Source organism: Symsagittifera roscoffensis, chromosome 1, assembly GCF_963678635.1.
Source record: "Symsagittifera roscoffensis chromosome 1, txSymRosc1.1, whole genome shotgun sequence".
Taxonomy (NCBI): domain Eukaryota; kingdom Metazoa; phylum Xenacoelomorpha; order Acoela; family Convolutidae; genus Symsagittifera; species Symsagittifera roscoffensis.
The window spans coordinates 53,914,424-53,925,020 of record NC_087062.1 but is presented as its reverse complement, the minus strand read 5'-3'; the positions used below and the strand labels follow the sequence as shown (position 1 = coordinate 53,925,020).

Below are 10,597 nucleotides of genomic sequence, written 5' to 3'. Positions count from 1 at the left end.
AATCAAAATGAAAAACATCACGACATAAATAGAGTGAGATCAAAATATTTCATGGACTGTTATTCTGGACTCATCCATTACCGGCAAAGAAAGGCAAAAACCTCTAATCAAAGTGAAAAATCATCACCATATACCAAGCTGATCAAATCGAGAACAGAAAAAGACGATTTCTTAAAACGATGCGGTAATTGAGGCCACATAAAGCTTTATATTCCGATTTGATAACACTTGCTAATCGCAAGCGTAAGCAGAATTATCTCGACAAATATTTTCTTAAATACCTGTTACAAGCTAATCTGAAGTTATAAAACATTGGGAGAATAAAATAAATTACAGCTAGTTTTGCAAATGTACATACACACCGCGGTCAGAACCAGGCTCCAATAGAAATCAACCAACAAACACACAACACGCAGGTTGACAGTATAAAAGAAACGAAGCAATAAAAACCTTAAATCACAGATAATCAAATAATAATTTGCTTTACTTTATAACGCTTGCTTATCGCAAGCGTAATCATATAATCATTTACAACTAAAGAAGAACAATTGTGTGAAATAAACGCAAAAATAATCAGATGATTAAAATCGAGCAGAAAAATGCACGAATGATAGATGCTGAATAATTTATAAAATTTCGAGGAACAAAATAGCACAAAGTTAGAAATATATTGATCAACTTTCAGTATTTAATTCCATGTTAGTTGATAACATCATTAGAAGATACAGAAAATGTTAACAACGGAAGAATCATTAGCAAATGCCTTTTCCAGTTTCATTTAGATAACTGCAAAATCGATGAAGCATCTGTCAAAGCAACACTTGTGGTCTTCAGAACGAAAAAATTATCTTCTAACCCCATCAGCTGTTAGGTTTCTCTAGGACTGCATCCTTGGGCTTCTAAAAGAACATTTTGAAAACCTCTTTTACATACACCGATATACACTTTGAGTTACCACTTTAAATCTTACATTAACTACTATTTTTTTTTTTTTCAAGTTTCAGTTGTTCTTTTACAAAAAATCATAAGATTAATGAGCAAAATTAAGTGTTACTTCAATATTTAATTGCGCTTCTAAATCAAAGCCTCTCCTTTTCCTTTAAATTTTTCTAGCGACTACAATGGAGTGATTCTTACCAGTTTGAAATGATTTAGAATGAGAGTGAGATCCTCCACTTTGTATTCCTGAAGAATGACGAAGTGCTGCAAGTTGGATGATAAACGGAACGCACAGCTCCTGCAGTAGACATACACCTGAGGTTTGCCTTGATGTGTAACAGCTGAGACTGAGTTGGGTATCCCTGAGTTCAAGTTCTGCTCCCCCGGCGGGAGAAGCAGATCTGATGAGGGGACGGGGGGCAACTGCTGTTTAGTGTAGAGGATGTTGAACACTTCTTGATCGCATGTGGCACAGAAGTTCACCAGTTCCCCGTGTTGTCTACCGTGCCATCTGACCTCAACAGGCGGTTTCACTTTCTCTCTTATCTCTTCCAGGCATAACTCATTGTACTTGAGAGACTTGATCAGGCAGGCTCTGAAACGGATCTCATAAACATTAAAATCATAGCCTTGAGATGTGATCCATTATAATCATCAAAACTGCAACAAAGTTTGGGCAAAATTGCATAAATAATGCAGAGATTTTGCAGACAGAGGGGCGAAGAAGAGCTTCCAAGCTTTTAAGCATTTTATACGAGTATAAAATAATGTTTTCCTTGAAAAGACCTTAAGTAAGGTTACTAAGCCGAAATTTTTTGGACCGAATGAAGTTTTCAAGCGAACAACTTATCCAAGTGACAGATAGAGAAGAGTAATGAACGCAAGTAAACAGAAAGAAAAAACACTTGAATTTCAAACTTCAAAGTAAAAAAAATTTTATAGCATAACTCCAAACAAAATTCCAAACAAATGAATTTATGATTGACACTTTTTTTATTAAATTAACTCAATTTGAGAAACTGGATTAATAGGTAAAATTTCTATTCCGCTAAGAAATCTAAGACTTAAGTTCCACTTTCGAATCTAGAAGTCGTTCACGTTTTTTGCGCCACTTCCACGTTCGTATTTGGAGAGACAATATCGTATTTGAAGAGACAATTTACCAATTCTCAGCAGATGATTATATACTGAGCTCTAACAAGGCATTCATAAATGCCTGAATATGTATGGATGTATATCTGTAGTTTTTAGAGCATTTTAAGACTTTCTTCTGAAAGAAAAAAAAATCACCAGGACCATAAGAGTATTCACTACGTTCATTACTCTTTAAAAAAGGAATATGCGAAGTCGAGGCTAGTAAAATTACAAATTGCAGTAAATCACACACTTAAAGCTATTATAATGAAAATTGCGTACAGCAAAAAAAAACATTTCCAAAATGTGGAAGTTAAGCAAAAAACAAGCTGACAAATAATATGCAGTTTTTTCAAATTTTTCCTTTGAAAAAAAAACAGGTGGAATTGAAAAAAGTCCGATTTGATAACGCTTGCTAGCTTCCACTCACTTCATTCCTAGGTATAGGCTTTGGTCAGTCACGCGCACATTGCGGGCTAGATTCCACGTGAGAGTGATCATGGGCACGAGACTGCGGTAGTTCTGCAGTTTGTTCCACTCGTATCTCTCCACCGCCAGACTGTACTGGTAGCCTGACAAAAAAAACACATCAAAATTGAAAAAAAATGGCTGATAAACTTTGGATTCTCTGAATATTTTTCTAAAAGCTCGCAACAACTACCATCTGAGCAGTAAAATCTTTCACCAACTCTTTAAAGATGGTCAAACAAGATTCAATGATTTAGGAAGCTCAACACCTTATAAGGACGAATGCTTCTGATTTTCGTGATTTCGCAAATTGGGAGAAATCCTGAATAATTTTCTAGCATTTGAATGAATAGTAGCGAAAGCTGAATGCTGAATACTGCTCATTTTTTCATTATTAGGAAGAAAAGTTTTTTGTTCATAATGCTACTCAACACTTACCGTTGAGAGGACCAACATTCCAGGCTATGTTATTACAGAATCCAGTAGATTGCACCCAGTGTACCACGCCAGCATTGATGAACACCAGATCTCCTGGCTTCTGGATGAAGCGGTAAACTGGCACCTTCATATCTTCCAGATCCTGTAGAAGTGGCCACCAAGAACCATGCAGGAAGTTAGTGTTGTTCCTTTCACATAGCCTCTGAATCACTCCCCAGTATTCGGTGTCGACTGCAAACCACTCGCAGTTTCCTGGTCCGATGTTGATATTGACGGAGCAGAAGTTAAGGTTTTCCTGATGACCCGGAGTCCTGCACCCTGGTACCTTCATGTACAGTTGGACTGAGTTCATGCCGAGGATTGTATGTGGCAGGTGACTCAGCATGTTAGCAGCAGAGATTAGCTAAAGAATGAACTACTCTTCAATTTAGATACCGTACAATTAACAAAACATAGCCAATCGAAGATTGGAAAAGAGTAATGAACGTCAAGTAAACATTAAAAAAACTATAACTTTGTTGAAAAAATCGCAACTTTAGAATTTCAAAGAAAAAAATAGATGCCCTTTAAGCTCTTTGAGTTTCTAGACTGATTTATGATTGGCGCTTTTTAAATAACATTAACCCAACTGGAGAAAACTGGAAATCAAAAACTAATTTCCACTTTCGAAACTAGAAATAGTTCACAAATTTTTGCGCCATTTGCATGTTCGTATTTGGAGAGGGCTATTTACGTCAATTTCAGCAGATAAATTTCACTCGAACTCAAAAAGGGCATATATAGCAAAGTGCATCAATATTTTAAGACTTTTTCCTGAAAAAAAAATCAGCAAGACCTATATGAGAGTCTTCACTACGTTCATTACTCTTAATAAACCAAAAAGATGGTAGATCTTTTTTCTCAAATAAAAAAATGGCAGATATCATCCGTATGATATTATAGCATGATTCAAAGCAATTACCCTGCAGAATATTGGCAGCTTGCTGATCTCCTGCAATTGCGGACCCCATTTCTTTTCATCAGACAAGTCCACATTAGTTCCAAACTTGATTGGCTTAAACTTCTGTTTTTTGCCCCTCTTAGACTTACTCGGGCTGCCTTCTGCCGAAGACAGTTCGGGCGAAGAGCATTGAGGCGTTGTGCCGTTCTTTGTGCTCGGCGATGAATTCGTGCCCGACTGTGCTTCCTGTTGATGAGCTAGGAACATTGACACTTGATAGTGTGCATACTTGGTGATGGTTGAGGTCGCTTTGCTGGATGAACATGGCCAGCACTGGAACACGTATTCGCCAGGCGGTCCTCCCCAGTTCTCGTCCGGAGGTTGATTCACTTGATTGCGGACCTCAACTGGGTGCTCTGGGTTGTATTCGCACAGTGATTTGGTCGTGAACAAACTCAGATCTAAAATAACACTCAACATGCACTCAATTTTCATGCACTCAGTATTCGACCGAACCAATCTCTGGCTAACTGGCTGAAAATGTTCTTCAACTTTTACACGCAGCTTTCTTTTCTGGTTCAAAATCGAGACTATTCAGGTTTCTCTTGAAAAAGAAATTATTCATCACTGACCAATTTTGAGCGCAGTTGTCAGGCCTTTAATCACAGTCACTGGCTGGTTCTTCAGAAGAACATACTCCATCAGTTTCTCCGAATATGCCTCTCTCTTAGATTCCACCGTAACTGTGGGCGTCGGAGGATGTAACCACGCAATGTTCGAATGTTCCGATCCTCCATTTTGCTCGGGAGTGGAATTTTTGGGCACCTCAGGTGGTAATGGTGGTGGGAGCTCATGGTTCAGCACTCTCCAAGCATCCACATCATCTACATTGTTGTCGTAGTCTTTAACCGTTTTAAGCAGTTCTGGCGATAAGTGAATGTGAATTGACGGTGGCACTTCTTTTGGCTTCCAAGTCGTACCTTGCACATTGAATATTGGAGGAAGCGGCTGTCTAAGGTCATGCTCTTCCTTGAGCTCACCGGTATGCGTAGATTCCGAAAGAAGTTTAGCAGCGTCTTTAACTGGCAGTAGAGTGGCTTGCGCACCTCGATCTACCATTGAATGGAGCACATTAAGCGTGTCGGTTAAGTCTAAGGAAGGTTTAGAAGGAGCACTGTTTTCGTTGGTGTCCATCTTGATATTGATGTCCAGCACTTGTTCTGAAACAGATCATGAAACGTTGAAACTAGACAGTGCTAAAGAAGTTTTCCACATTGCAGCAGTCTAAGCTGTTGGTTTGATTTTTCATTTATACACCTCAGCTTCTTAAAATCGGAGGACAACGCAATTCCTTGTTCTGTTGAAATCTACCAGGATAAAATTCGGTTTTACTTAATCAACATGGCAGCTTCAATTCAAAATACCTGGAGCAAAGTTATTGCCGTTGGATTGGGTTAGGTAAGGGGCAGCGACAGCTGACTGATGTTGATATGCAGTCGACTCAGATGGCCCCAATTGAGGAATGGATCCTGGAATTGCACTGGCAGAAGGAGGAGAGGCGACAGAGGAGGAAGATGCTAACACCAGTCGTTTGCTCTGCCCGGTCTGGAATTGTTGAAACTTCACTTTTAACTGAGATAATCTCATCTAAAATGAAAATCACGAAAGAAAATAAAAGCCAAAAATATAGCGGAAAAAATTCAAGCTGCTTTATAATGCATATTGTTTACTCGCCCCTTCTCGTTGAGATCTTTTTCCAAGCAAATTTTTGTGATAAAAACTAGTCCAATTTGACTAAACATCATCATTAGGTAAATTGTTATTCTATTGAGTACTCTGTAAACTAAATCCTACTTTAAAAACTACAAGTGAGTCAATTTGCAATTTGAACCGGAGAGCGTGTTTCGACTTCCATTTAGCAAATAAACTTGAAGTAAAAAGCTTCGAATTTTACTAGTAAATTTAAGTTCACATGGTCCGATTGTTATAAACATAGCCAACAGAAAGTGGGAAAAGAGTCAATGAACGCAAGTAAACAGAAAAAGACAGTGACTTGTTTTTTGAGAAAAACTTCAACTTTCGAAATTCACAGAAAATAATAGATGGCCTTAAAGCTCGTTTGAAATTCTAGAACCATTTATGATTGACACTTGGTTGCTAAAAATAAACCAAATTTAAGAAAAATGAATCAATTAGTAAACTTTTTGTTTCGCAGGGAAACTGAAAATTAAATTCCACTTTCGTTACTAGGTCCATCGTAATCCTAGATCCACCCGTAGTTCACGACCTATATAAGAGTCTTAACTACGTTCATCGACTCTTAAAAATTGGCACGTGGACTACGGGTGGATCTAGGATTTTTCTCAAGGGAGGAAGCAGAATTTCAAGAATTTTTATTCAGTCAACCTGCCCGGATGACTAACTTGTAGGTTAATTTTTACGTCAAAAAGAGCGCTTATAACCAGCGCTCATTATGTTTTACTAGCATGAGCTCACCCTGCAAATTGCAGCGCACTTGTGATTTGAACCAGCAATCATATGATTGCTGGGCACTATCACTACCGCATCGCCTCGACTTATTTTTTAGATCGACCAAATAGATGTTCCGAACTCTCTTAAAACAGGCTCTTTTCCAGTTCCCCCCTTGGATTTTTTCGGAATATCAATAAATGAAAGAGAAGTTAAAATGAGTTTTCATGTGGTAAACTGCATTAAGTGTGAACAGGCGAACAAATTTTTACAACATAGTTCACATGTAAAATGCGATGTGAACAATTTTTGAACAGCTTTATTTTGTAAATTTACGAGGGGGTGGGAAACTCGAAAACAGCATTAAAACACTAGGAAGACCCTAACTTTCTATTTAAAACTTTCTTGCGCCTTAGGCAAATTTTTGGAAAAAAACGCAAATGAGTAATGAGCAAAATTGAGTTTTTTTGGCGTTCGCTCCCCCTCAAAATTAGTATATATTTTTACCCGAAACAAAATGTAGGTTCGATCGACCAAAAAGCGATATCGTAAATAAATCGTACCAAAGGAGGACCCTTTGGATGGTGAGAGAGTCGAAGTATGAGGGGAAGCGCAATCTGTAAACCCCCCCCCCACCCCCAATTAGGCCTCTGATGCAGATTAGACCACGATAAACATGTTTGGTCTGTATACTTAACCTTGTTAAATCACTCGGCCGTTGTACCAAATTAAGACAATCATGCGAGGTGTGAGAGGGATAAGCCGAAGTAAAAAATCAAAGTCAAACCTCGAAAAGATCAATTTGAGGGTGATTAACTTATGAGACCTAAATACCTGTCTTGACTCCATTAATTGGCACTGCGTCAAGATTGAGAGATCCCTGAGGTTTCTAGGCTGATTAGCTTTGTTTTAGGTAGCTCTCATCGATTAAAAAGTCCACTCTATGCCCTAGTTCTTACTGACGCCGCGAAGTTCGAAATCCATGTAAATACCTGTAGACTGGGCTGAAGTTGTCCCATAGTTTTCAACTGTGTCTCCAAACTTCGCATTTGTTCGAACTCTTCGGGCGGGAACGCAGGCACTGCTTCTTGGCCATGGATTGGAGCATTTCCCTGACGTTGTCTTTTTCCGCCCACAATATCTCCATCTGAAACAATTAGTCCCGGTCCTCCTGGCTGGACTGTGGACCCTATATCCATTATAGTTGGTTCACTGCCGCGTTTCGAGTTCTTCACACGTCTTCGCGAGGTCAATTCTGCGGGAATCGGGAGGTTCCAGGCTTCGTCTATTGAGTGCAATTTCCTGTTATGTGAGCCCAATTGCGCGTTTTGGGTTCCTCCTTGGATCAAACCTTGTTGTTTGAAGGTCGGTGAATTCATGCTGAGCTTGTTTTTCTGTTGAGAAGCCATGACTTCGGCTCGTAAAGACTCTAATCGTGGTCGAAGTGCTTCCGTAAGGTCTAAGCAAACAACGCATATTCAGTAGGTTATTAATCAATACTAAAAATATTACTGTTACAAGAAACATTATTGAGAGAACAGAATTGCCAACAATTCAAACTAAAGCCAGTGTTTTATTACCTTTTGCAGACCCTTTTCTACGTAACCCTAGAGAACAAAAAAGTGGGTTACAACTTGTTATTGTCTGAGGTTAAATAAATGATCCGACAGCTGTTCTAGTAATCTTGTGGGTGATATTTGACAAAAATGTGTTGATAAAAAGTTTAGTGCTCTTTTTTAGCTCTTATTTAGAACCCATACAAAGTGATACGCCATTTTCTCACGTTGAACTCCCTTGATGAAATGATATATCATGATTTTGAGATCTTTCAATCAACTCACCTCTTGATTTTCTGGACGCGTTTTGGTAACAAATGAAGGCGTCTCTGCACTGCTTTTCGCTCTCGTAGAGTATGCCGAGGTTGAGCCAGGCGGACACGTGGTCTTCTTCTAATTGCACGGCACAGATGAACGCCTGCAGAGCATCCGACGGTTGGCCCTGTTGCTGATACAACACACTAAAAAACAATAAACCTGATTCTTTAATTTCCACATTTCAAATTTTTTGTAGCTTCAATTTTTCTGGCACATCAAAAAACATAGTTCACTTCTTGGGCAAGCAAATCCCAAAATGCCCACCACAATCCAGGAAGACTTCAACTGTTTCAAATACTTTGCTGTTGAATAAAAATACCGAAGTTTGTTTGTTAAAATTGAATGTTTACTCACCCTATGGAACACCAGGTATCCGGACACGATTCCCGTTTGTCTATTGCAGATCTATAATATCCGAAAGCAGCTTGTACGTCTCCTAGTAAAGCGTGACACCTGCAAAAACAATAACATACATAAGGGAATGGTGGTGAAGCGAGCTTTGGTATGCCGAGCCTCCAAATTTTCAAAAGGATTTCTGAAGGGGATGTGAAGCGCAAACTGAGATAGAGCTGTATCTGCTAACCTGCCCAAATAGTAGTAGACTTCTCCGTCTTCTGGATTACAGTCTTGAGACTGGTGGTAGAAATCTACTGCTGCACTCACTCTTGCGTTTACCTCTGTTCCAAACTCTTCGACAGTTTCGTGAAGCCACCCTTAAAAACACCAGCAAATAGCCAAATGTAGCCAACAGAACACCCAGCAAAAAACATACGACATTCAAGCTCTTTTTACCTCGTTAATCCTTTATGATTGGCCTTTTTTTCTGAAATTTATCTCACTTAGAGAAAACTTAATCAATATGTAATTTTTTAGGTGATAGTAAAACTGAATCAATAGGTAATTGTTTTCTTCCGCCAAAAATTCTGAAAATTAAAGCTTATTATCAAAACAAAAAGTCATTCATGTTTTTCATAGTACAATGGAGTTTGCCTTCCTTTGAACTGCGGAAAATTAAATAGCTATGCGCCGCTTAGAAAATCAAAAACCAAAAAACGAAACATTGACAGCCCCTGGTTGTGCAATCATTTCAAAAACTTCATATCCAAGCGTAACAGACCTAATAAAGCTTGGTCAAAAAACAAAAATAATGTTAGAGCAAGATTTCCTTTGGAATCTGCCAGGAGTAAAGTTGAAATTGAAATAAAAATAAAAGTTTCACTATAATAAATTCAAAATATGTATTGGTGACTCAAAGAAAGTATACAAATTACTAAATGATTTGAAGGGTATAACAAATACATCAAGTAGAACAATAGTTTCGACAAATGGAAGTAGTGGCGACGTTGTTAGCGACATACTAGCTATCGCAAATGAAATCAAAGACTTTTTTCTTCTATTGGCAGTCATTTAGCTAATTAAATACCTAAATTAGAATCCGATCAACTTTATTCTGAGCTTCCTCGTTTTGGCATGCGTTTAGATACAATCACTGAAAATGAAATTGTAGTAATTCTTTCAGCGCTACAAAACAAATTATCTTCTGGAATAGATGGAATTAGTTATCTAATAGCTAAAGCTAGTTCATTCACAATTGTTCCCTTCTTGAAAAAACTCATTGAACTATCCTTTAAATCAGGATGTTTTCCTACCGCTCAAGCTCAAGCGGTAGTATATCATTTATATAAAGCAGGGTCGAAATTGGATGTCAGTAACTATCGACCAATATCACTTCTTGCAACCTGGAGTAAGGTATTTGAACGAGCAATGTACAACCGAATGTACAGCTATCTTGAAAGAAACTCACTGATTTATATCAAACAATTTGGTTTCTGAAAAACACAAAATTATTTATGCTACTGCCGAAGTAACAGAGAAATGTCGTATGGACAAAACCAAATCACCCAAGAGAAAAGTTTTCCTTCATTTAAAAAAAGCTTTTGACACACTTGATCATGAGATTCTTTTTCATGTTAGAAATGTATGGCGTCAGTGCAAAAAGTTCACTTTGGTTCAAAAGTTACTTAAAGCACCGCAAATAAGTTGTCCAAATTGGTGAAACGCGATCAACGTGGCGAAATATGGATTGTGGTGTTCCACAGGGATCCATTTTGGTGCCTCTGCTGTTTCTTATATATACAAACGACCTTCCAAAAATCTGCAAATTTAGCGAAATTTTTCTATTTGCCGACGACACAAAAATCACTGGACTAAACTGCTCGGTTAAGAGCTTCAATCAAGACTTAGAAGCTATAAATGAGTGGCTAATTTTGAGAAAAAAATTATCTCTCAATGTGGACAAAAATGTACAAGTTAGTGTATCTCTTAACAGTGCTTC

General features: G+C 38.2%; 1 protein-coding gene across 2 annotated transcripts in view; it reads right to left on the bottom strand.

Annotated features, from left to right (window-relative positions):
* Positions 1–312: 312 nt before the first annotated feature.
* The window catches only part of LOC134845638 (lysine-specific demethylase 6A-like), a 438,371-nt gene continuing 428,086 nt past the window's right edge, over positions 313–10,597 (bottom strand). For both annotated transcript variants that reach the window (XM_063862655.1, XM_063862663.1), the window contains exons 9-19: positions 8,846–8,975; positions 8,617–8,715; positions 8,230–8,405; positions 7,381–7,847; positions 5,344–5,566; positions 4,552–5,139; positions 3,941–4,380; positions 2,980–3,382; positions 2,504–2,645; positions 1,138–1,534; positions 313–899 (exon numbers count right to left, since the gene is read on the bottom strand). In XM_063862655.1, coding sequence (XP_063718725.1) covers positions 861–899; positions 1,138–1,534; positions 2,504–2,645; positions 2,980–3,382; positions 3,941–4,380; positions 4,552–5,139; positions 5,344–5,566; positions 7,381–7,847; positions 8,230–8,405; positions 8,617–8,715; positions 8,846–8,975 — 3,104 coding nt within the window. In that variant the 3' untranslated portion in view covers positions 313–860. The remainder of the gene's footprint in view (positions 900–1,137; positions 1,535–2,503; positions 2,646–2,979; positions 3,383–3,940; positions 4,381–4,551; positions 5,140–5,343; positions 5,567–7,380; positions 7,848–8,229; positions 8,406–8,616; positions 8,716–8,845; positions 8,976–10,597) is intronic.